This window comes from Rhinolophus sinicus, linkage group LG07, assembly GCF_036562045.2.
Source record: "Rhinolophus sinicus isolate RSC01 linkage group LG07, ASM3656204v1, whole genome shotgun sequence".
In the NCBI taxonomy this organism is placed as follows: Eukaryota; Metazoa; Chordata; class Mammalia; order Chiroptera; family Rhinolophidae; genus Rhinolophus; species Rhinolophus sinicus.
This window is the reverse complement of record NC_133757.1, coordinates 128,429,247-128,455,226: the sequence shown is the minus strand read 5'-3', so window position 1 is coordinate 128,455,226 and position 25,980 is coordinate 128,429,247. Positions and strand designations below refer to the sequence as shown.

Sequence of the window (25,980 nt, the reverse complement as noted above, 5' to 3'; positions counted from 1 at the left end):
GCACCGTGGCCTCGGCGACTACCGGCCGGCGTGCGTGGGTGTTCTGCTGCCTTTGGGGCCTGCTGGTGATGGCGTAACACTGCCACCTCCCTCCTGGGTAAACGAGGGTTTGTTCCCTGCCAGGCAAGGAGATGAGGGCACCAGGAGAAGGTTTGGCTCACGCAGAAACCTGCTAGTGCTGGCGCGGCGGGAAGGGCACCTGGGGCCTTCGGAAGTTCCAGGGATGTGATGGTTTTGCATGAGAGGGACGAAACTGGCTTCTGTTATGTAATGCCCATCTGGGCAGCAGTGTGGCGGATGCTTCAGGACCGGTAGCCTACGGGTCAGAAGCCGGTTAGGCTGAAGCAGTGTTCACGTTCCGCGTGAGGGTGTCTGGAACTCAGGAGGACACGGGAGCAGGGAGCAAGTCCCAGGCGGTGTGCAGGCAGGCAGGCTCCCCGAACTCATGGCCCAGAGATTGGGTTCTGTGTAGAACAAAGCAGGACCTCGCTTCACGAGACTTGGGGTGTGAGGCAGGATGCCAAAAGGGGGACATAGGCTCAGGGCTGGACTGCCACATCTGGGTCCAGACTGGGTGTCAGGACAGGACGGGGGGCCTTACGACCACAGCTGAGGCTGAACTTGACACCAGCCACACGCTGGACACGTCTGAGCGTGTGGGCTCTGAGCGCCTGTCCCCTTCCGGGTCAGCTCGGTGCTTGTGTCCTCTAAGCCCGCAGGCTGTCGGGACATTCTGCTCTGTGAATAGAGTCCCTGGCTTCTGCCCGTTAGGCAACCACGTGCCTCGTTCGCAGGGCGCACCGTGAGAACTGTTCAGGGGGTTTTGAAAACCATCTCGGTGTGAAGCAGGTGTCACAGTTCTTTGTCACAGTGGCAGCCGCCGAGTGACGCAGTGAGTGGAAGAGTGGATGGCAGGCTTGTGAAAGCAAGAACATACAAATACAACTCATGCCTTTCCAGGGGTGCTGACTCAGCTCTTAGAGCAGGCTGGTCCCAAGAAGCAGTGACATCGGCAGGCGGGCCGTCCCTGTGCGGCAAGGTGCCGTGAGCAGCTACACACTCGCTCAGGGACGTAGGAGAGTCATGCCTTTCGGCAGGTGCCTTTTAAATTCTGAGACAAGTCAGCACTTCTCAAGTGTAGAAAAACATCATTTGTAAGTTTAAGAGAACCCACGGGTCTGCTCAAGTTCGAGTGACGGCTCGCGGGAGGGGAAGCTGGCGTGTGAGCCGCTGCATTTCTCTGGGTTCTGCCATCTGGCTCAGGAGGAGAGGCGTGTTTTAGTGTGAATGACTTGTTTTGATACTTACTCACTATTATCTGCCATCATAGTCTCATTTTTTGACTCATTAATTTTATATTTTAAAATGTAACATCAGTGTCAGCGGGGGCGGGCTTTTTATTTTAATAAGAAAAATGGAACTCTTTCTTTATTATGTATAATTACGCCTGAGCTTCAGGCTTTTAAATAATTTTATTTTAATGAAATAAGAAGCCAATTACAACTCAAACAATAAAACTGTGCTAGGCATTATAGAAGCTCCTTATTGGGTTTGATTTTCTTTTTTTAATTCTCACTTTCAAGTCCAAATACGTGTTTTTCCCACGTTCCTTCTTCTTTCTTCCTGGCCCCAATCTACGTGAACACGAGCCAGGAATGCCTGGCGACACCGTGTGTCACTAGACTTGGTAAGGTGGCTGGGGCGTTTACCCAGGAGCCATGTGCACACGCAGCCCATCGTCCCTGGGGCTGGGAATCAATTCTGTGTGCAGCACGTTTCTAGTTTTCATTGCTGCTGGGAGAAAGCATAACCACCACAATGCTGTTTCACGGAAGACTTGTTTTGTTGCTTGGTAGGAGGTCCTTTTAAACAATAGTAAAGTTTTTTTAATGGCAACATGTTGCATTGGCTACAGTAAGTGATTCTGTTTTCTCTGGGCTCTGATGCCCGTTGGCTTTTAGAGGGACAGACGTTGGCTGCCTCTGAAGAAGGCCGGCTCTCTCATTCCTCACGGGCAGCATGTATCGTGATAAGCTGGATTCTTTTGAGTTTCATCGGCCTCGGTATCCCTGACTCCAGGAGAGCTCGGGCACACACGCCGATTCTTAACGAGCCTGCGTTTAGACGTGTGCTCGTGTTCTTAGGAGTAGCCCCCGCCCCAGCCCCGGCTGCTGAAATGGAGCTTAATGAGAGGGAACGTGCTGTGTTCTCGTAGCATTTGCGTCATCTCCGGAAGAGGTTCCTAATGACTTACATTAAAATGGTGGTGTCATCCTTACTGACACAGACTTACTTCTCCTCTCTTCCACTGAGTGAAATATCATCACCAAGGTATTCCACTAAGCCGTTTTAGACCTACACTAACGTACCAGTTCTAGACGGCAGAGCACAGATTGTGCACACAAAGGGGTGGAAATTCCCAGTGTGAAGGACCGCTGAGAACTGGTCAGCCAAGAAGGGCACTGAGAGGGATTATTTAGGGCCTTCCTCTGTTCGAGAAAAATTGGGGGAATTCGGGAACAGAAAAGGTGACATCAAGGGTGGGATGAGAAGTCTGTTCTCCAGACCTTGAAGAGCTCCATCAGGTCAGGGCTCAGCCTCATTCCGCAACCATCATAGACCACCTCACTTGCAAGATGATTTACTGGAAAGGTGCTTTAAGTTTGTTCTGAAGACCTGTGTTTCGGGTCCTTTATTTTATAAGTGCGTACTTCTCATAATAAAGTCATGCAGGGATCATGACAACTGCGTCTTTTGCAAGGTCCTAAGGCTGCCTTCCTCCTCCCTGCCCCTGAGGCAGTGAGTCTGGGGGTGGGGCCTGTGAATTGAGCCGACAAAAGACGATTAACAGGAGGAAAGCACACTCATTTTATGTGGTGTCAATACTTTAATTTTTATGCGCACAGAGAGGCCTTTCTAGAAAAGAAATGAGGACCCAAAGGAAGACTAGACCAGGACCTGATGTCCCATTTTAACCCAGTGATGAATGGAGAGGGGTTTGGGAGCTGAGCGCTGAGTCAGGGGAAGTGCCCCGGGGTCATTGCAGCGGGTGTGTCTGTACAGCCTCCTCCAACCAGCATCCGCTCCCATCCTAGTGACAAGGACAGGCTCCCCTCCTGCTGGGGGGGAGTAAGGGGGGACCTGGTCTCACAGGACCTGTGTGCTCTGCTGTGGGGTACAGAGGGCTCCTGAGGGACCTTCCTGCACCTGCTGTGTCTCAGGTGCCTTCAGCCCACACACCTTGGTGGCGCATTGGGTGGCGTGTCCCTGTCCCCTACACACAGGCGATGGGGAGGACGGCGACGGGAGGCCTGACGTGCGCCCGACAGCAGTACCAGGGGCTGGGCTGGTGTCCGAAAGGCCAGGGACTGATGTCTAAGGAACGAGCAGACAGATCAGTGTACGTCTGTGCTGCCGTAAAGCAGCCTCCATTACATCGCCTCCGGGAGCCTGTCCTGTGTGGGCAGACGTCGTCAGAGGGAGCGGCGCAGACAGGGGGCTCTCCCTGCGTCTGCCCCTCCGCGCGTCCTGGCCCCAGGCCTGACTCACGCTCTCTGTCTTCCCTAGGTTTCGCCGGCACACCTGGGTACCTCTCTCCAGAAGTCTTACGTAAAGACCCTTATGGAAAGCCAGTGGACATGTGGGCGTGTGGTAAGGAAGCGTGTTTCCCTGCGGGTTTCCTAGGGCGCCAGGGTTGTTAGTTTAAAGCAGCGTCCTTTCCGTTTGAAGCTGATGTGACATAGAGTGGTGTCACTTCTCAAACAAGGTGACACCAGGCCACCTGGAGGGAGGAAAGGGCACCAACTCCTGTCTGAACTAGCAGGTCTGCCTCTCCCATGAGTTCCCAGGAGACGCGAATGCTGCTGGTCCCCAGGCCCCTGTCTGTGATGCTGGCCTGTCCTAGTCCAAGCAGCCTGCACACAGGTGTGTTTGCACAGAGTGCTCGGCCGGGCACACGCGGGAAATGGTGCCCCTTGGAAAGGAATGAACCTGCGCTTCCTCTGGAGCCTGGACGTCGGCCGTTACACAGCTCTGCCCCGGTCCGTGCCCTGTCCTCTCAGGGCTGTGTGCCTGGCCTCCCACAGCTTCTGTGACGGACAGGGTCCTAGTGGCTGACGCGTGCTTCAGAAAGGGCCCTGCAGGATGCTCTGGAATGTTCCCTCCTGGGCTGTGGGCGCAGACCCGTCATGCAGGCCAGACTACCCGGCCCCCACGCTGCACACGGGCTCCGTGGCCTTGGCTGTCTGTCAGCACGCCTGGAAGGACTTGGTAAAAAAAAAAAACTTTGATTCTGAAACTAACTTTAGGTTTGATTTTATTTAAAAGTGTGAGTAAAGTCTCTACTTTGTAGAGAGAGATTATCCCACACTATACTTGTCAGTTTTATCCCATTACCCGTAGCAGCCTGGTGTTGGGCCTTAAACTGGGTGCAGCTGGGGCTCCCAGGGTCCTGCCCACGCTCCCCTGCCTGGGAAGCAGGTCTGAGAAGAGCACCGATCCGCAGCGACCTCCGGGTTCAGGCCTTCACCTGGCACCCACTGGCCCACCCCTCCCTCTCTGAGGTGGTTTCTTTGGCTGTAGAACAGGAATGTTACCCTCCTGGAACTTTCAGTGGAGATATAGCTTGTCAAGCAATTTAAATGCAGACAGCTATTACCTAAAAGGTTGGCGTTTCACTTAGTCAAAGGGTGAGATCTTAGGTGTGCTCCAAGCTGCCTTCGACCTGCCTCCCTGACAATGTCCTCTAAGCATGAACTCTAAAATGCCTTTGGGTTACAGCATTGCCACAAAATGTCCCTGTTCAAATCTAACTGTTAACGGCGGGTAACTCCAATATTGTCCTGCAGTAAGTCTGCCCCTGCCACACATCTCTTTCTGCTGGCGACTTTTAGAGCAGCGGAGCCTGCGGCTCCCCAAGGACGGTCGGGGCGTGCCTGGACAGTGGCTGTCACCTGAGGGTGACCTGCCTGGGGGCCTGCAGGGCCTCCTCCTCTACCCCTGCTTTGTCCTCCTGTCCCTCCTGTGTTCCCTCCCCCTGGTCCCGTCTGCTCCACGGGCAGAGCCCTCCGCCGGCCTCCACTCGCCCTGCGGGACGTGCTGGTCTCCGCACCCCAGCCTCCTCTTACAAATGCAGACGACGATGGTACGCGCCTCCTGCGAGGGCCGAGAGGAATGGTTAATACAAGTGTTGGTTATTGTTACTGTCGCTGTTATAATAGAAACTGAGTGAAGTTTCTAGGCCGCTGACACGCAGCCTTAGAGGCGCCAGACAACACGCCTCAGTAGGTATCTCAGCATCAGGCCGCCGGCCAGCGCTCTCTGCTTCCGTGCTCACGGTTTAGTTCTTCCTTGTGCGCCTTTTATTCTGCACAAGATGATGCTGGGGACCGAGTCGCAGCTCCTGAATCCTACGTCACTCATTCAGGTCCTTTAAAGAAATCATTTGTTTGGTTCTGGCACTGAAAACACTTTTTGTCACCGTGTATAAGTTTATTCATGATAAGAATATCAGATCCTTTAAAAAGAACCCCCCTCCTCCCCCCAAAAAGAAATAACCCTGATGCTTTTACTAGGATTTTTTTACTGGTCTGGGGCATAATCAGAGGTGACCTTACCCAGAAACGCCTACATGGACCCTTAGCTGTGGGGGCTCTGAGCTGAGTCCAGGCAGCTGCATTTTAATAACTGTGACATGTTATCAGGGTATAGCTCATCACACAGACTGTGCTCGATTTTAATATTACTTTGGTAAATTTGAGCCCACCTGGCTTCTGGATTTTCTGTTTGAGTGCATTTCCCAATACAGTTTGCTAACCTTTTTAAATACCGGCTGTCCTGTAATCGTGGGTCTCACATCCATGAAGTGTGCGACAGCTTATAGGGCAGGAGCTCTGACTCTTTCTTGACTGGAATAGGGGCAAAAGGTAGGAAGAAAAATGTTGTTTTCCTCCCTGTTGTCTGAGAATGTGACTCTCAAAACCTGTTAGTAAATATTGGATGGATGGATGGATGGATGATGGATGGATGGATGGATGGATGACAGATGGATGATGGATGGATGATGGATGGATGGACGGACGGATGGGTAGGTATTGTGTGTACACATGAGAACATATGTGCACACATACACACACACAATCACAGATCTCTTGAGTGACTTTCTGGAGACTTAGAGCCAGCAGGTGTCTCTCAACACACTTTGCCATGGAGAGAGCCACCTTTAACTTTGCTCAGTTTCACCCTTTCCTCCGCTTTCTTCACAGTTTCCTACAAACAGCCACATCCCTTGGTGACAAACCCTGCCCATTAAAGCACATACCATATTTGCTGCCAGCTCCCATTCTCTCTAGAGATTGTGGTATCGTCTACTTGTGCCTAGAAATGCACTTGGGGGGTCACACACCAACCACAAAAATGTTTTAGATAGTCTCATACCACATATTTGGGGAAATGAGCACCACTGCCCACAACTAGAAGCATCATAATAGATTCTTCTGCCTTTCGTTACATATCTGGGTCACTGCTGTGTTTGGGACATTGTTTTACCATTTTGCTATGTGTCACCTCACTCAGGTGACATGAAAGGCACATTGAATTCACTTGAACTGTAAGGTGCCCCCTTCGTCACCCAATTGTAAGACCCACCAGAGTGATGCACAGCCTAGCGGTGGCTCCCTGCCTGGGGCGCGTCTGAGGGACACAGCTGTCCATCACACTAGCTCTTGCTGATTGTGTCATCCTCCTTTTCAAGGCTGGCGGTCAGGTAGTAGACAGGAAATGACGCCCCGGTGACAAGGACTGCAGAGGAGCCATGGCGCAGGATGGCAGCCCGTCTTCGCTGTGAGCTGAGCTGTGAGCACTCCTCACAGAACACTGTTTGTCTTCCAGCAGTTGACACAGAGAGCGAAGGATGACATTGGAACAGTGGCTAAAAGGAGCCTTACGTGCTTTTATTAGAAATAGGCCATTTTCTGTACACAGAAACCTCAGCTACTTACCACCACTGCCTGGCTTTTTAACTCACAGAAAATAGTGTGACCTGTTCTCGGTCTTTGAAAGCAACTCGTCCATTACTGAAAAGTAAATAATAGACATTACCGAAGCGAGAACATAGCCTTTGTTCTGCCTTTAGCAACAGTAAATTGGTTTTGATGGCTTTCTTGTATGTATAGCTGTTTCCGTAATTCCCTAATGGGGTGGGCAAATGCTGTTATAGATGTCACTGAGTCACTGGCTTTTAACAGGACTTCCTTCTGCATCCTGGCTTAAAAAATAATAAATGTGAGCCTCTAAACATAGCCACCACACACACACACACACACACACGTACATGCACACACATGCATCCACCTTACTACTTCTCTACCTGAATTAGATGTCACTCAGAACACTTACGAGTGACATAACTTAGGACTGTCACAGAATACCATGACGCTTGTGGAACCTTGGAGTATTATGGAACATTCCTTCTTTCCCTGCACGGTCACTTCAGGTGCAGCATTTGTGTGGTCTCTGGGTCTGCCCCCTTCATGGTTCAGCTAGGCTAAGTAAGCACGAGTGCTTTTTAGCAAAGCCTTTCCCGTTTTGAAGCCTGAAGCCTCCTGCACAGCTTGTTTCTGTTAGCCATCCTGTGCTGGTGTGTCCTGGGCCCCCCGCAGGCGTGCTCCCAGGTGGCGTGTGGTGCATCACCCTTTGCGACCTGTGTCTGCGTCCGTCCTCCAGCCCTGGAGCAGAGCGTTACCCCAGGCCTTCTCCCGCTGCCCTCTGACTCAGGACCTAGATACACTGTCACATCTCCTGAGATCCAGTATCTGTGGTTTCCCTAACTTCATGGTTTTCACATTGTGGACTCTGGGCCACATTCCTCATAGTGACTGGCTTATCAAAAATGCCACTTCCCGAATGCCTCCAGAGAACCATTGCGTGTGGGCCTCAGGTGTGTGCTTCCACGGTCGTGCCAGGTGACAGGTGCCGCAGTGTTGAGCGCTTGACGCAGCTGGTTGCTGATCACTCGAGGGCGGTGGGTTTTAGGGTCTTCTCAGCATAGTGCAGGCTGCAGGTGCGCGGTCACAGACGTCTTGGCCAGGTGATGGGACCTTTTCCTCTGGGGGCGCTGACGTTTACCATGTATCGCTTAACCTGTCATCAGGAGACCTCTTTAAAACGATCAGTGTCTGGCTTCTTTAACGTGATCAGAAGAAGGAGTAAGAAGACGCTTCTGCTGAGATGTAGCAGCTGCACCTGTCAGACGGGTGGTCGTGTCACACCCGCTCGGACACCCACCCTGCCCGGCTCGGAGGGCTGGCAGGCGGCGTCCCTCCTACACGTGCCGGCGTGCCCAGCATCTGAAAACTAGCTCCTGCCGTGTGTGTCCTCCCCTCCGCGGCCCGAGTCGCAGTGTCAGCTGAGCGTCCCTGCTGCAGTGTGTGGGCATGTTTTGGCCTCTGGTTCTGCGACAGCATCAAAGTGCCAGGCTTCCCTCCTCCACTGACCTGTCCTTTCCGGCTCCACACCCTCCCAGCCTACCCTCTGCACGTCTAGCTTCCCGCTGACATCCAGTTTCTCGGCACTGTTCCTTCATCTCGCCCATCACAAGAATGGCCTTCAAGCTGTTTTCATCACTAACGTGATGGTAGCTCTAATCAATTTACTAACTCTAGCTTTTATTAAAGGTCCTTGGTACTATAGTTTTTCTAACCAGGAATTACTGCCTCTTGACTCTTATAACCCAACGTCCCTCACGTCTCCCCACACAGGTATGTACTTACATCATGAAAACTAGTTTTAGCTTCCATTATTAAAGGTTGTGTGAAACTGACTGTGTCAAGTAGTCGTTTGATGTTTTGTTCTGGAAAACCTGAAACTTAGCGAAGTGGAGACTAGCCCCACTCACCCTGCACCAGGGGGATTCGATCAAGTGCAAAGGTCTTATCAGCACATCCGTGAATAGTCTAACGTGCATCGCTTTCACTAGCGATGGTTTAAAAATGCCATGTAATAATAATTGCTTAAAGTCACCGTATGCTGTAATTTTTGCAGTTTGCTCTCTCATCTCAGTTCTGTCCTCAGCTTGGTCTCCAGAGTCCCCTCACGTGTAGGTTCCCCGCCCTCCGTCTCTGTCTCTTCTCATTCTGCCCTGTCTTGGTGGGGACGCCGTGGTCCCACAGCAGCTGCACAGTGACGCCATGCTGTGAGGGGGGTGCATTCCGAGACCACACAGGACGCGGCAGGGCCCCCACGGCTGCCTTGTCACGTGGAAGCACAGGAAGGAAGGAAGGAAGGAAGGGCCGCCGAGTTTGTATGAACGGGCTTGGGAGCCAATGTGATGAGGTTTCTACTGGTTAGAGGTGGGACGATTGGAGGATAACTAAGAAAAAACACTAATGGACTCCAACACTTCAAACGCGTAAGTGCACAGCGTCACAATGGCAGAAACCCTGTCCTTTGGGGGACCCTGGGAACCAACGCATTATTTTGAAACCTGGCTAATAAAAGGGGAAAATCAATTTCTCCACCTTCCTACATGAACTGCACCTCAGGGTAAGCAAGTAGTCGATGAAGTAAGTTGTTCTTGAAGAAGGTCTGATAGGATTAGAACACGGTTCCCAGCCTGCGGAGATGCCTGGCAGCGACCTCCAGAGGTCAGCGTCTCCGTTGTGAGCCGTTCTTCACTTCCTAGCAGCCTAACCCCCTGTGCTGCTTGGAAAACTGTCCAGAATCAGTGCCGTCGGCTGCCATTTCAAAGCCCATTCTCTTCACCTGTAACTGAGGGCCGGGCCCCACGGTGACGGCCTCTCCCTGCATGGAAACGCCGACAGACACCACCGTTATCACCAGCTGCGTCTGTGACACCAGGCAGTTCAAAGGGTTCAAAATAAGTGAAGTCTCTAACAGTGAAAAATGGGAAAATACTTTTGTGTTGTGAAAAGGAGGTACCCGTACAATGCGATTTTCTCCACGGCCTGTTTTTTTTTTTATTTTAACCTCCACTGCGACGAAGTGACTGTCAGTCTTGATTTAAAGGCCTCGTTGGGTTGTTATTGAGGGTTGTTGTTTGAAACGCTTACTCTGGTGTGTGTCCGACAGCTGTAAAAGACTAGGGGGTTAAACCACCATTTAAAAGCCGTTTCAGCTGTGACGGTGGCTCATCTGAAGACGTCGGGACAATGGACGATGCCGGAGCAGGGCTAGTTCTCCCTAAAAAGAAGAGGTGAGGGGAGCCGGAGACGTGCTGTGCTCAGGGAGCCTCAGGAACCTCGCCCGGGGTCCTAGCTGAAGGGAGAGCCAGCAGGAGAGGCCAGAGCGGACCTACCTCCCGGACACCGAGCTGGAAAAGAAGCTGAAGACCTGCACGGGGAAAAGGGGTTTTTCAAAAGTAGGGGCTGGGCATGTGATCACAGGGGGACAGGAGATGTGGGTACAGCAGATACAATTGTGCAGCAAGATAAAGCCTGAGGAACAGATTGTTAGTCAAAATTAAAGCAGATCCTCACTGCGGTAGTTACATACTGCTGACCTGACAGCAGGTTGTGTTACAGCTGAGTGTTTGTATCCTTGAGTTTCGTGTGCAGTTCTGTCTCCTCTAATGTGTTCTGTACTGTCACTGGTCTCATTGTTTTATTGAAAAGCTCTGTTTTTGAAGAGTAAGGTCACTGAAGGGAGAACGACTTTCACCCCCTGACATGTTGTCCACACCCCAGAGTCCTGGCTGCTCGGAGCATAAATGTATGGCCCAGGCACCGTCTCTCAACAGCTGTCAGGATTCAAAGCACAGTGACTCACAGGAAATAAATAACACGTGTTAAGTTCTAAGCGTCAACCTACTAATGACTCATATCACACAGGATCTAAATAGACAGCTGTGCCGGGATGTCACCTGTAGGAAGAGTTTAGGGAAGGGAGGCCGAAGAGTGTGTGGCCTGGAATGGCAGGTGTCACCGACGTTACCTGAGCGCTTCGCTCCCCCACCCCCACCCCACAGGGCTTCGGAGTGGATGGCACGTGCCGCCCGGGTCTCCCAGCAGCCAGTCGCCTCCCCTGGGACGTGTGTGGCCCTGCTGTCTGTGTGACAACCTGTGTTGTGCTTATCCTTGCAGGTGTCATTCTCTACATCCTGCTGGTGGGGTACCCGCCCTTCTGGGACGAGGACCAGCACAGACTCTACCAGCAGATCAAGGCCGGAGCCTATGACGTATGTGACATTTGCTGCTGTACTGGAGTTTGCTGTCTGTGTGCTGACCAAGAACCACATGTCCTCATTGCTGGTTTAGCCATAGTTTTCAGCTGTTTCCTGTATTATCTGCCTCTCACTTAGGGAAAGGGAGGTAAACACTCAGAAATGCAGTCCATGCGGTCTGTCTGTATTTCCTTTGGGCTCCCTGTCTGCTAAGACTGAAAGGAAAAGAGTAGCGTGTCTAAGGAAAGGCCTCGCTTGTCCAAACGTGTGGATCTCAGTGCATGCTAACACATATGAAAAGTAAAAGGTTTTCACTTGAGAGGTGATGACTAAGAGTGAGGAATTGAATGACGTTCCCAAATGCCTGCACGTAATTTTAAATTGTGTACCAGTGGCACCTGGCAGTGACCCTGGTGTCAAATAGAATGTCATTCCGTGTGTCAGTTTTGACTTGGTTTTTGTGTGTTTTACCTAACGGGCTTCTTTGCAATGTTTCATTTGAGGAAGGAGTTTCACAATTGAAAAATATTTGAAAATTGCAATCCCAATACACTTTACTTACAATTAGAATATTTGAAAGTAGGCTTATACACACACACACACACACACACACACACGAATTAAATTCTGAGTCTGAACAGTGAGTCCTCTATTTTCTCTTCATGGATGAACTTTGCACTCGTCGGTAGAATTTCTCTCCTTTGGCAAATGTTACCGTAAACACAGTCTGCCCCCTCCCGTGGTCCCACCTCGCACCGCCCTCCGGGAGTCAGTGTGCAGGGTCTGGAGACACTTCCCGGGTGTTTCTGAGGGCTGACCAGGACCACATTGGGTCCACCCTCTGTGCACAAGTTCAAAGCTTGATGTCGAGTTGAGAGGGATTAATGTAAAAAGTGAGTTATATTCTGTCAGGTCTCATGAACTCCCCAGTGCCTTTCTGTTAAAATGTTCTATTTAGGGGGAGGTGTGTATCACAAGAGTTTAAAATGTGTATTGTTTAAAGAAAACTTAGGATAAATAGCTTTATTATAAAGTTATTAAGGTACAATTGGATTTTTAATACAAGTTCTGAGAGTCAACTACCTTCAAGACATTTGTAATGAAGTATATTTTTTTTTAGAAATAGTATTAGAAGGGAAAACTGTGTGTCGTGAAGTGGCATCTATATTATTGCCATGTATGCTCGAAAATGAATTCTTTTTGGTGGTTTTCTGACACCAGTGTTTAATGGTACCCTTATTATAACCCATCTCTGTGTATATAAACTAAAAATATATTTAAAGAAGTAGAAAGAAGTGTGCATGATTCACCATGCAGCGCAGACTAACCCTTTGAAGTGTAAACGAAGCCAGGCCCAGGCTCCTTGTCACTGCAGCAGCCCTGGTAGCCATGGGGAGGCGTTCTGGTGCAGGAGGGAGCCGTAGTCTTGTCTCTGCCGTTACTGCTCGGCAGTGTGGACGAGTGCGGTACTTCTCGGAACCTGGCGTGACAGCATGAGGACACCTGTGACAACTGCTCAGCTTTATGGATTGCTGCAAATACTTATGGGGGAAATGGCATAAACTTTCGTTTTCAGATCAAAGCAGAGATGCTTTGAGAGGACTAGGAGATTCTTAAGTTTGTTTTTCTGAATTGTAAAGTGTATTCACTAGATAGACTATGCGAGCAATTTAGTATATATGCATCTCCTTTATCAGTTACTCTTCTTAATATATGTAGACGTCTGCGTGGGGGACGTATCTATCTACATCATTTTATCTCAATGAAACTGATGGCATACAGAAAGTAAATTTATGAAGAAAGTCACTACTTAAGGAAATGATTCATATATTGGTTATTCCCTGTTTGACTGAGTGTAACTATTTTGTAAATGCTTTATAAATTTATATTTTTGAAGTTTCCGTCACCGGAGTGGGACACAGTGACCCCTGAAGCCAAAGATCTCATCAACAAAATGCTCACGATCAACCCCGCCAAGCGCATCACAGCCTCCGAAGCTCTGAAACACCCCTGGATCTGTGTAAGTGTCACTTGCCAAAGGCCCCAGGCGCAAGCGTGGAAAACGGACTTGCCTTTAAAATTTCTGTCATGCATTTAAAATAACCTTTGCAGAAAAAGATTAAGTGAATGAATGAATGAGTGTTGACCCCAGGTGTTTAACAAGGTTAATTTCATAATGGTTGAAAACCCCTGTCGGTAGCAAAATCTGACGGACACAGATTGCTGAATAAATACAGTAACACGAGGCGTGAGTGTGCGCCTACCAGCTATTGTCATGCGCATGCACAGAAGTTAAGAAAGTGACGCCAAGACCAAGTATTTCCCAGGAGAAAAGATCCCACAAAGCTCATTATCTATAGCTGGGCAGCTTTGGAAGCTGGAGGAAGTTTTAGTTGCAGGAAAGAAGGGCCACGGAGACTGAGTGTTCTGGACGTGTGCTAAGAAAACAGTGTGATCTTGGGGGGAACGTAGAGATCTCAGTAAATTTCTAGGGTTGAGGGTCAAGTGTTAAGGCGATAAGTAAACCAAAGACAGTTCTGTAGAAACACGATTAAAGACATATTGTCACGAAGATAATTGGGGAAATTACCTATATTATCTGTGCGCTTTCTATAGATAACTGGTGTGTCTTAGTCACAAACAGCGCTGGCAGAGTCAGTCTTTCATCTTGAGGGAACTTTTCAATTGGACACTTGCAAGTTCATCGTGTGGGTACAGGCACCAGTCACAAGACTGGAAGAACTTGAGGATACTGTTAAGCGTGACATGTCTTAAACCCCAGCTAAGCCTCTCTTTCTCCTCTGCCAGCAACGGTCGACGGTGGCCTCCATGATGCACAGACAGGAGACGGTCGACTGCTTGAAGAAGTTCAACGCCAGGAGAAAGCTGAAGGTGAGCCGTGGGACCCTTCGTGGGGGTCGGCTTGGCAGAGTGAGAAGTGAGATGGTGACCTGCAAAGGCTCTTCAGAGCCTAGGCTCGCTGTCCACTGCTGGGCCCTGGGGACATGTGGTGGCACGAGACGAAGAGCTGGGTGGGGGCAGCTGTGGCCCTCCTGTCGGTGGGAGCTGCTGGGTACCGGCCACCATCACGAGGGGCTGCTGCTCTCAGGAAACAAAAGCCCAGACCGCAGGTGAGGCTAGGAGGTCTGTGGCCGAGGACCACGTGTCCGGTCAGGCAGCATGACCTCTGCTTGTTCTTCTGTCTCTCGCAGGGCGCCATCCTGACAACCATGCTGGCCACCAGGAACTTCTCAGGTACGTGTGTTAAGGCCCCTGCTCCCTGTCTTCTGTTCCCTCTTTGGAACTGAGGATAATTGAGGAGAGCAGCGCTGTCATTTTGTTCAGGGAGGGCAGGGAGTGGCGTGGACTCGGCCATCGGGGCCGGCAGGCTGCTCACTGGACGTGGCGGGAATCAGGCAGGTGACTGGCCGCCTGTCGGCAGGGCCTCCCACAGGCACCCACGAGTGGCAGACATGCTCCCGTCCTGGGCTCAGCATCCCCAGCCCAGAATTATGACTGACATTTCATAAAGCAATAATGATGAAGACATTTTTCGTCTCATTCTCACTGGGAATCCCAATAAGCACAATTTTTAAAGGCCATCATTGAGGGACCCACTTCTCTTAGGCCAGAGTTCTCTCAAAAGCGCAGTAGTGTCTAGACTGTAAAAACGTTTACAGTGTTCAAAGGGGTCGAAACCCGGTTCCCAGACAAGCTACCCCCCAGCGCAGTGACACTGCAGGGCGAGAACAGTGCCCCACACGACTCTGTGCCAGAAATAAGTTTTAAATAATGGCCGAGTGAGGCTGACCCTTGTATTCACTGTAGGAATGACTGTGCAGAAGGGACATAAGTACATATCATTTCCAGAAGTTATCTGAGTTGTGGGCTCTTTTCGGCAGCTGGTCTCAGAGGACCAGCTTTCCAGGTCGGGGTTGGGAGACGTCGGTCAGCCCCACGCACGGACGACTGAGGCAGCCCCTCCGCTGCTCTTGGCAGCCTGCATCTGGCTGTTGAGCCCAGAACAATTGTTACACAATGGTGCCCAGAATGCGGCCGTTTTTCTTTGCCTACTGTCCCCATGGGAATAACCTGCCGCATCCGATTGTCCAGCAACCTCTCATTCTGTCTTCCTGCCTCCTGCTTGGCCTGCTGTTGTAGTGACACCAGGTGATGGTGCAAACCGTTATCAACACTCTCAAACTCCTGAAACCACTGATTGTTTACGATTGTATGAAGGGGTCCCCTCTGTCCCCACTGCACTCAGTTATACACAAGGTGAAACCGTAAGTGGCTTTCCCACAGCTGCCACCGCACTGTCAGAAGACAGTGACAGCCCAGTGAGTGACGCTACACTGAGGGATGGTGTTATGAGCTGTTCAGTGTAGTGAGACCTGTTAGTGCCTTTGCTGAGTTACCTGTTTTACAAATAGTTCATTGATAGTTGACATTTATATGGGTGACTCAACTTCATCTCATCAAAGAGTAACTAATATGCACTATATCGAATAAACTAGTATTTCACTGTGCCCCAATAATGAGCGACTCACTAAAAGGTAGGATGGTTTACACAGTATATATTCTTAATGAGAAACTAACTTGAAAAAATATCCAGAATAAAAATTGTGTTTCGTGAAGGTCTTAAATATATTGGCATAAATTGGGCCTTTTTAAAACATGTGCACCGGTGTGTGTGGAAGCTTTTCTTTACCTCACATTTTCCTTTCAGCATCGTATGAACTAAAAACTTAGGACTAATAGGTAAATTTATGTTGTTTCTGAAATGTCTTAGCACGAAAGGCAGTTTCTGTAGGTTCATCGCGTCGCAGCCGACCAAACACCTTTGAGCCCGTTCCGTCTTGTACTTGAAATCGCCTCCAGTGCTGAGCGTTTCACTCATTGTTTCATTGCAAAACACACTCTGTAGTCTGTCCGTACGTTCATGGTTATAGAGTTGTTTTTATTTCTTCCTTTCTCCCCTCTGTGGAGTGTATTCTCATGAGGTAAGATGGGTGGAAATTGAAAGGGCCGTGCCCGCCTCCGGCCCAGGCCCTGCCCTGATCCACGGTCCCCTCCACGCTACGGCAAGGCCTGGACTCTGAGCTTACCCTCACCTGGTCACTGCCGCAGGCCTCGCTTCCGGTTGCTTCTTAGCTCCAGGCAAATAGTATTACAACCAAGGCAACTGTTTCTTACAGTCTCAGTTACCAGTAAATTATTAGCTTTGATGCTAAGGACTGAATAAAATTAACATTTTTGCATCTTTTAAATAAATTTAAAATTATACCAAGTGGTATCAAAATAATGCCCAAATCCAAAGGGCAGCAGGGAGTTAACGTGTCCAGGCTGTTCTGCAACGAGGCGTTTTTGCCTCAGACGCCAGATCCTGTTCTGCTGTATGTAATGATGACGGGTGTGGCTCGAGGGAGGCGCCCCCCCCCCCCCCAGCAGCCTCCACGGGGTCCTGGTCGGCTCTGAGCTCTGAACCCGTGTGTGCCCAGTCAGCAGTGCACGTTGCAAGGACACCTCCACCCTTCAGTGCATTCAAGTTCAGCAGGGGTCGGTCAGAGCCCTCCAGGAAAGGGGCCTTGTGTATAGGTCAGTGCCCTGTGGGGATTCTCGGATTCAGCTGGAGATTTCATTTTGCTTTACACTGTGTGTGCCTCAAGTGTGTGGTTTTTAAGTTTTCAGTGTAAAGACTTTCTTTACACAGGCTTTGTATTCTGATTTTGAAGTATGGAAGAATGCATAGTGCCTTTTCTTAAAGGTCATATGCCAAGCATTTAAAAAATTTGCTCTAGGTCAATAATGCAGCATTTCATTTTAAATACAGTTGTTAATATTTTTTGTAAGAAATGAAGTGGTCTGATTTCAAAAATATGTATTGAAACAAAGATGTTATTTAGCTGAGCAAATTTTCACAAATCAGTGTTAGACCTCTAGAAAGAGGGCTTAGGCTGCAGAACTGACGAGGCCGCCATACTCATGTGGCCGCTCACGTAACATAGTCTGGAAGCTGGTGTCTGGAGGCTGAAAGAACTTTCTGGATCACAAAGGCACCGTCCACTTAAACTTCCAGAACCTCTTCCACGGCCAACAGTGAAATTAAGTCCAGTAACATAACTGGCAGCGTTCGATGGTATGCAATGAGCTCAGTGAGCATCGAATTGGATGTGGCAGAACCAAAGAAAGTGATTCTGCATTTCCATGTCCTGTGAGCTCAGCTCACCTTGACCTTGAGGCTTGGCGGGTGGGGGTGTAACCCAGCGAACCTGTCTTGTTGTCTGGCTGCAGCCTTCTGGCATCGCTCACTAAAACGATCTCACTCTCATTTTGCAGCAGCCAAGAGTTTGCTGAAGAAACCAGATGGAGTAAAGGTAAGCTAAGCAGTGTCCTGAACCATTTCTGACTCCAGATGCTGGATAACTTTTAAATGTTAAATATAATACGTAAGCTTTTGCAGCTTGTTTTTTATAGTTTCTATAAAGAATGCAAGTTGAAATATAAAGTAACACACAAAGATGACTAATATTTGTGCCAAGAAAAGCTGTATTTTTCTGTTTTATTGCACATTAAATAATCATGACAAAATGGTACTTTTATGTGGAGTTGCTATGGAAACTTAGCCACTGGGCCTGGAAAGTGGCTGGATGTCCCTGTGAGGGCAGTTATGGTGAAGGTCTTAGTGGTCCCTGGGCTTCTTCCATCGTGAGGTATCGAGACGTACTCGAGGTGAATGTTCTGAACAAATACAAGAAAAATTTTCAGAAAAAAGACAATAGCAGTGTATTTTGACTTTCTTAGATTTCTAAACAAAGTAAAACAGCTGATTTCCTGTTGATTGCATTTTGTTTCATGGAGATTTCCCTTAGGTTGACGGTCACCTCATACTTGCATCACGTTGGCCATCTTTCCAGACTTGCCTGATGTCTTGCATCTGTAACGCCTTTTTCTCTCCCAGTGGCAGATGCAGACTGCCTCACGAGCACTTGCGCATTCTTGGGAATTAGTTAATATTCTGACTCTTTGAACTTGACCCAAAGTGTGGTGGCCAATCGTTTTGAAAATATAATGTAGAAAATCATTTGTCATGCGTGTCCATGCCCGTCACTTCTTCCCCACCACTGTGTGTGACTTGGGAGTTTCCAGAGCTGTGGTTACTGTGCACAGTGGCCTTCCTCAGCCTCTGACGTCCCCTTCCTTCTGCAGGCGCATTCAATGTAAACTTCAGCAATCAGTTGATTCTGCCTTTTTCTCAGTTAACATTGGTGGAAAGGTGATAGTTTAGCTTTTCCAAATGTTTTATTCTCCTGTGTTTCTGTGCCATTCAGCGATGCTGAACCCACCGTTCCTATGGAGACACTTACTGTCACTACTCTCCATATATAGAAACACTTCCTGAACTTTTTCCTTCTAGTCAACTTACAGCATCTCTTTAAAGACAAAATTATTCTGTTCTCCATGCTCTGATTCCTAAAAATTCAACCGGTCATATTTTTTTTATTTCCTTTCTCTTTGACTGGTCAATTCAGAAAAAGCAGTCCAGTTCGAGTGTTCAGATGATGGTGAGAACCTCTACCTGCCAGATTTCTCCTGGGAAAATTCACACCTAGGGACCCACGGCCTTATGTACCTAAGTTAGTTACATGGGGAAAGTGTAACACTCTTACTGGTCAGGGCTGATTAGCCAAAAACGCAGTGTCCGCATTCACATAATACTGTCTGTCTTTCAAACGGAGTTTTCTAAATGTGTAGAAGTTCACGCCTCCATGTGCGAGTACAGGGTCTCTTATGAGGGACAAAGTCCCAGTTCCTCTTGAAACTAAAGAGACCGTGACATAATGAGTGTCTGTTCACTGATGAGTGAAGAAACGCTGTAGGATTATTTGTAAATACTGGTCATGACACTGAAGTAGGAGTGACTCTTAGTTCAGACACGCCATTACACGCCCACTGGGGTTTATAAACAGTGTGGAAGTGGGCTTAGCTGGCTAAGCACCGTCAGAGGAAACACGTCTTCACCTGGAAACCAATGGAGCTAAGCCCTGGGGAGTAGAAACACCTTGTTCTGCCTCATCAGGGTAATTCAGTGCATCCATCGTTTAAGTATCTGATTTGATGTAGGTTTTTTGGTTTTTTTTAAGAAAAACTCTCTGCCTCCATAACACAAAGTGACTGTGTCTCATGGCCAAAAGTGCCAGAGCTCTGCGTGTGGCTGAGCCCCGGCTATGGCTGAGCCCATACTCAGTGGTGGTCACGTGAAAGCCAGTCCACCCAGCCTTTTCCTTACATGTTCTCCTCTGATTCTCCAATTAGTTAACACTACTCATACCTTCTAAAGCTTTCCTACAGGGCGGAAGACCCACACGGACGCTTACGTGTCTGTACCGAAACGTAACCATGGTGCTGCTGGAACTTCATGTTTAAAGGGACTTGCTGTGCCTTGCAGTTCAGAGTGGGCATCCAGACGGACGCCCTGGTGGGAGAGAGCAAGGGCGTGCAGACAAGTGTGCATGGGTGTGCACGTGGGACATTTGTACCCAAATAAAGCAGTTCCTGGCAACCACATCCTAGAAAAAAAGGCAACTGTCTTGCCTCAAAACCAATACAAATAAAGACTTCCTCTTTCCTTCCTTGCACCCACTGACAGGCACGCACACGCGTGAGCGCTGCATGCGTGTGTCACTCGTAGGCCCTCTGACTGGGTAGGCAGCCGCTGTGTGTCGCCAGGCGCCCCTCCGCGTAGGCAGCTGTCTGCACGCACTCCCCGTGCGTCTGGTCCGTTCTGTCCTCACGCAGAGGCGGAGTTTGAGCCCCCTTTCAATAGCTCCGTTGTCTCTCATCTCTGCTTGGCTGCTGCCCAGGTTTTATGTTAAATTCTGTGCACTTTTATTTAAAGCCAAGTTTTAAACAAACTTGATGCAAACTACAGATGGATGGTTTAATATTTAGAGAGTTTTCCAGGAAAGGGCACCAGAGGTTCTCTCCCTTTTCCTGCATGTCACAGAGCACAGCGCCAGAGCGCCTTTAAATAAGACCCCAAGTCATCCCGGGGGTGGGGGGATGTGGGGGGGGGGCGAGGGGGTTGGAGAAGGGCCCACCTGCTGCTTCAGGTTCTGAGCCATGAAAGGAAAGAATCCCCAGAAAGCTCAAACGACTGGTTGCTGTAATTTGTAAATACTCATGGCATTCATTTTTCTGCAGTATGTTTCTCTTTAACTCCTTATGCACATTTACACGAAAATTATGGGATGGGATGTCGTCCTTTAGACAGTAATAAGTAAAGAAAGGGCCTACATCATATACGGCAAGAAAATGGATGTCAGTTTCTTTCCCTGTATGAGAGAACCATAATATAAGTCGTCATACATGAGTTTAAATGAACATTGATTACTACTTTTTGAATCTTTGATTCTTCAAGCCCAAACTCAAGTGTAGTTTCAAGTTGCCACGTCTGTGGACCCATTGCAGTACCTACTGACTCTCAGTCACTTTCACAGGGCTCATGACCTTTTCTCTGAGGACAAACCCAATGGTGTTGAAAGCAAGGGAACAACATTACCGAACGCAGTCATCAACCACAGCAGTTAAGACTTTGACAGAACAAATAGTGTTTTCCTCTGAAACAACTGTAAAAATAAAGTCGTTTTACAATCAGAATACAGTAAAGAGTTCAATTTTGTCCATTTATAATTGAAGATGTATTTTTTAAAGGAGACCAGATTTGTCATTTAAAAAGTGTATTACCAAATCTGCATTTCATCAGAAGATCTAAGTTTTTAATTGGACACCTACCAAGCAAAGTGGTGGTGATTCCCCAGGGAGAGACGGTCCGTGAGGACTTCAGGCTCAGAATAAGATGAGGGAATCTGTGTTCGTTTCACACCCAGACACCTGACCTGGGCTCCCCGGGAGAAGCTCCTGTCTGCCCGCCGAGCCAAAGCCCCCACGTGGGTCTGGTCGTCCCAACGTCACAGATACTGTGCCGCCCTGTGTGGGCCCAGGGGACTAGATGTGGTCACTCCCGTGATGTCGCCATGCCTTTCGTTACCCCCAGTGACTCTTTATTTCTGTGTCTGCATCTCCACCTAGACGTGCTGCAGGTAGAGACTTTGTTCCCGAGGGTTAAGGCATCTCTGTTTCTGTTTTCTGCACACCTACAGATAAACAACAAAGCCAACGTGGTAACTAGCCCCAAAGAGACCGCCCCTCCCCCGGCGCTGGTACTCCTGGACTCTGTAACCCTTCCTGCGTTCTTCACTGTTCTCTGTCGTTTCTCTCATGTGCTTTCACTGTATAGACGCATAGATATGAGTATTTTGTTTCGTTCGGTTTTGCTTTTGTTTCTGCTTTCTAAGATACGGGAAAGTTCATTTTTTCATTTCGTGAAGGCAGTTGGTTGTCAAGCAGTGTGTTTCTAACATGGGGCGACCTCATTTCGTTGTTGGACGTCATGCTGATAGCTGTGGTCTTGGCGACCACCTCTGCATGCGGCCCTAGGAATGCGGTGGGACGCGCTTTGGTTGCTCTCAGCTCTCCTACTGATGACAGCTGCCGAGGTCAGGGACCCTGGGTCCTTCTGTGAGGCGCTGCTGGCATCAGGGGCAGCTAAGGGGACAATCGCGGAGCACAGTAAATGCAGACCTCATTCCCCAGTTCCCTCTCACTAACAGACAGCATGGCTTTGGAAGACCTCACCTTCTGACAGTAAGAGGCACTGGAAAATTTAAAGTTTGCTGTTTACTGTATCTTAAATTAAATTACCACTGTTTCACTTTCATCCAGAGAATGAAACCGCATAGCACAGAGCTTTGAATTACCACTGGGGACCAGTTTTGTCCATTCCAATCAGAGTCACACTATCAACAACTGCATTAGTTTAACACTGAGACAGTGTCATGTTAAAATCTCAGATTTGAATCCTGGAATTGAGTTCTCTGAGTTCCACAGTATTTTCCCCAGGTATGATTTTGAGAAATGTTTCTGATTTTTTGCTGACCTCTGTACTGTTGTTTTCAAAGAATCTCAAATGTCGGGATGATTTCACTTGGGTTCACCAGGAGGCCCAATTTAAAGCCATTTAAAGGAAGACAGCAGCTGTGCAGCAATGAAACAGCTGGTGACCCCGGCAGGGAGAGGACTCCGGGAGCCGGTCCCAGAGTGGGCCCAGCTTGGAGGAGACTCTCGGGGGCTGCAGTGACTTCCAGTGGACAAGACAGCATGTGATGACAGCACCAAGCGTGCCACTGGTGTGGGGACATGAGTCTCTTTCACATCAGTTACTCGAGTGTTACTTTCCACTTGGGCATATTTCTTCAATGTTCTGGTGGAAAGCAATAGCAAACATAATATTTGCATTATGGACAAGCATGGCTTTACGAGCAAATTGTCTGTGTAAACACAGAGGGTGCAAAAGATGTGTGCACCTTTTAAGAAAGGAAAACTGTATTAAAATTGTAATACTCAGTCTATATAGATAACACAAAACGAATACAAGTCACGTTTGACTTTTACAATTATAAGAGGTGCTCAAAGTGGTTCCCATCAGCGTCCAGACACTTCTGATTACTGCGAACTACAGCTTGAGCAACGTTGACCAAAGTGTCCACTTGTATACATTTTTTGGCACCCCCAGTGTATGTTCCACAAAACAGAATTTTCTTTTAGGTATAAATCAGCACAGAGCTTAACAGCATCATGTCTCAAATTATAGTAAAGATATGATTCGTTCTAGAACCCTTTGCATGAACCTTTTAAAGTTCCTTAGAATTTCTTAGGGATTTTGAAATACATTCTTTAGGATAGTCCTTTGTAGGGGGGGTCCAACGGTTCTAGATTTCCAAGGGTATTTATCTGTGTATAAATATCAGTGATGACACCATCATCGATGCTCAAAGCACAGCAGGAAAATGTCTCAAAACGAGTTTGAGGTCCTCCAAAGAGTGCTGCTGTCCGGTGGCCATGGCCACTCACTGAGGAAGCAAGGGAAGCTCTGTGTGGTGCGGGCCTTTGTGAAACAGTGGCTGCCTCGCTAGGTCTGCGGCCTTCAAAGCCTTGTCTGTACGCTGACGAGAATAAGGCCTCTGCATGCTGCTGCCGTCTCGGGGCCCTGCGGCGGGCTCACCGGGAGCTCCCCCATCCGGCTCGTGTCCGCTGCAGCCTCTGACAGTCGTGGACACTGCTTGAGCCCTGGTCACTGTTTGTGCTGTCAGCTGGCTCCTTCCATGCTGTGCCTCTCACCAGTCCGAATATACTTACCAATGCAAACTGTTTCTTTCTCTATTTTGTTCTCACTCAGGAACCCCAAACTACTGTTATCCACAACCCTGATGGAAACAAGGTATTCAGAAAGAAAGATCAACATCGTCTTGCTTTAATAAGATTACACATCTCATCAAATATTCAAAGCAAAATTAATTGTCTGAAAATAGGAAAGAAAATCCTTAGCCTTTTTCTAGCACACTTTCTTTTGGGCCTAATCTATGTAGAACTGTACACATATTTCTGTTTCAAAAGAAAAAAGAATGACATCTTGAAAGAGAAACGAGTGGTATCAGTAGTCAGTAAAAGTCGGGTTAAACAAGGTCTTTACGGCAAGAGACTGTGTATCTTAAGCAAGCCCACCTGGGTTTTTCGGTTGGTTTTTCCTCCCATCCCTGTCTTGCATTGTATTTTAGATGTATTCTGCATGAAATTTTAGAATTTCTTGCTGTCTCATTCCACTGTCGTCAAAAAAATCAACTTGAGTTCATAGGTATTTGTTTAAGTTTAATGTTGCTTTCGAGTTTATTCTGTTGCCATGGTGTTTTTTTTTCTTTTTCTTTACTTTAAATTCTCTGTTGTTGGTGTTGTTTTGTTGTTTGGCATGAATTTGAGGAGAATACGGGAGTTTTCCTTCTTGTGAAATATGTTTGTTTGTGTTGACCCATGAGCATCCCAGTAACAGACATTGGACTTGCTGAAAGAAGACTGTACCGTTTCCCCTCCACTGTAGCTTGTCCGCACGCATATTAACTAGGTCACGGTCCTTGAGTACGAGTCTGCAGCGTGAAAGGAGACATTTTCTGAACATAGCCCACGTACCGAGTTTCTTCTCATACATCATGATAGCTCTTGGGGGAGGAAAAACACTTCATGAGACTCTGAAATAAGTCCTGGGTCTTACTTCTCCTTACTCTCAGCAGCAATGTTTAAGTCAGAAAACACGTTTTTCTCTGGGTTAGCATTTAGTTATCAATAAGAAAACCATTAAAGTAAACACCATCCAGTGCTATATTCTTTATGATGAGATGTAGCTGCCAGTCGTGACACTTAAAATGCTCTAAGTCCCTAAAAGACTGGAGGCTCCCAGGAACATCACACAGGAAAATGGGTTTTGCCAGAATCATTAGCAAGTGAAAGACCACGCACAGCAGCTGGAGTGGACGCTTCTAGGCCTAGCTCTGCCCTTTGTAAGAGTCGCTGCATGTTATGTCTTGCTTACATGAGCTAGTTTCCTCGTAAGTGCATGGGTTTACTTCATGTTGAGCTTAAGTTTGAACTCTAGGTCATGTTAACAAAGCATGAAGACTCTTTGGTTTTGTGTGGGTGGAGACTCTGGACACATCTGTAATTAGTCTGTCCTTTTGGTGTAAATATTCTGTGTGATAGTTACACAAATTGATCGCTTTTTTAAATATCGAATCTCTAAAAGGACACTGCTATTTGCATCATTTTCCAAAATCTGCTCTTCCTCACGGAGCACTTACTGTAGCTGTAATCAGAAGCTAGGTTTCAATGTTTTCACTCTGGCCATCAGTCATTCCAAGTGGAAAATCGTGTCTTATGAATATTACTACATTTCTTGGCTAGAAAATCCATTATAAATGGAGAAACGTGCCAAACCCTTTTTAAGGAACATAACTTAATGCTGGCTGTTGCAGTGTCCCTTTAAGTGTGCTTCTGAATCTCCAGCCTCATTTGTAGTTTTACAAAGAAATAGCCTTGTCTTTTCCTTATGGGAGTGGGTTCCAGTAACGGCCAGTTTCTGACTTAGAAATAAATGAAAAAAATCTAATTGTCCTTGGAAGTAAATTATCCATTATGGTTCCATTGTGCCGATCGGTCACAAACGTGGAAATTCTCGAAAGCACGTCCAGCACACCTTCACTTAGCAATGAAGTGCTTTGTCTCTGCAGAGAAACAAGGCGGGCGCATCTGCTGTGCATGCAGTCGGATGCAGTGCCTTACACAACAAGGGTTCTGCTTCAGGTTAAGATTCCTTAGGCTGATGGCGTCAGTGTCCCTTATGCGCACAGACAGAGCACGTGCTACGGTGCAGTTTAGCACAAACACATCCGTAGGTGGCTCTCAGAGGAAGCGGCACGTGTGGGCCGCATCTGCAGCTCACCTGGGTTGTGGTGCTTCCCAGCTCAGGCGGCCAGAGTGCTCCCTTTGTAAATGTTTGTGGCATTTGGCATTTTATGTCTGTTCAGACCATGTCACGTGTTTGTCCGTCTGCACGTCAGCACACGCACACAGCCTGCTGGACAATGCTGCATGATGTGAACGCCACTCGCCAGTTGTTTAAGAAGCAAAGGAGAAGCTGTTCATTGTTTGCAACTTAAAGTGTGTTTTCGCCTCCACAGGAGTCGACTGAGAGCTCCAACACCACAATTGAGGACGAAGACGTAAAAGGTACGATTGATGCCGCCGGGAAGGCCCAGCTCGGACTTGCGCGTCAGGAAGGAACGTGTCTGTCTCAGCTGATAATGCAGGCGCAGGGCCTGTGCGGTGACACAAAGAGAATTTCCTTTTAGTATTTT

At 48.3% G+C, this 25,980-nt stretch overlaps 1 protein-coding gene across 18 annotated transcripts in view; it reads left to right on the top strand.

Annotated features, from left to right (window-relative positions):
- Positions 1–25,980, top strand: part of CAMK2D (calcium/calmodulin dependent protein kinase II delta) — a 185,654-nt gene that overhangs the window by 141,988 nt on the left and 17,686 nt on the right. For 2 of the 18 annotated variants that reach the window (XM_074338630.1, XM_074338637.1), the window contains exons 8-16: positions 3,568–3,651; positions 11,097–11,191; positions 13,074–13,196; positions 13,985–14,068; positions 14,389–14,431; positions 17,516–17,553; positions 21,340–21,399; positions 23,475–23,516; positions 25,804–25,852. In XM_074338630.1, the coding sequence (XP_074194731.1) occupies positions 3,568–3,651; positions 11,097–11,191; positions 13,074–13,196; positions 13,985–14,068; positions 14,389–14,431; positions 17,516–17,553; positions 21,340–21,399; positions 23,475–23,516; positions 25,804–25,852 (618 nt within the window). Of the gene's footprint in view, positions 1–3,567; positions 3,652–11,096; positions 11,192–13,073; positions 13,197–13,984; positions 14,069–14,388; positions 14,432–17,515; positions 17,554–18,708; positions 18,742–21,339; positions 21,400–23,474; positions 23,517–25,803; positions 25,853–25,980 lie in introns of all 18 variants that reach the window. The other 16 variants (XM_074338633.1, XM_074338645.1, XM_074338644.1 and 13 more) reach the window with 14 other exon arrangements.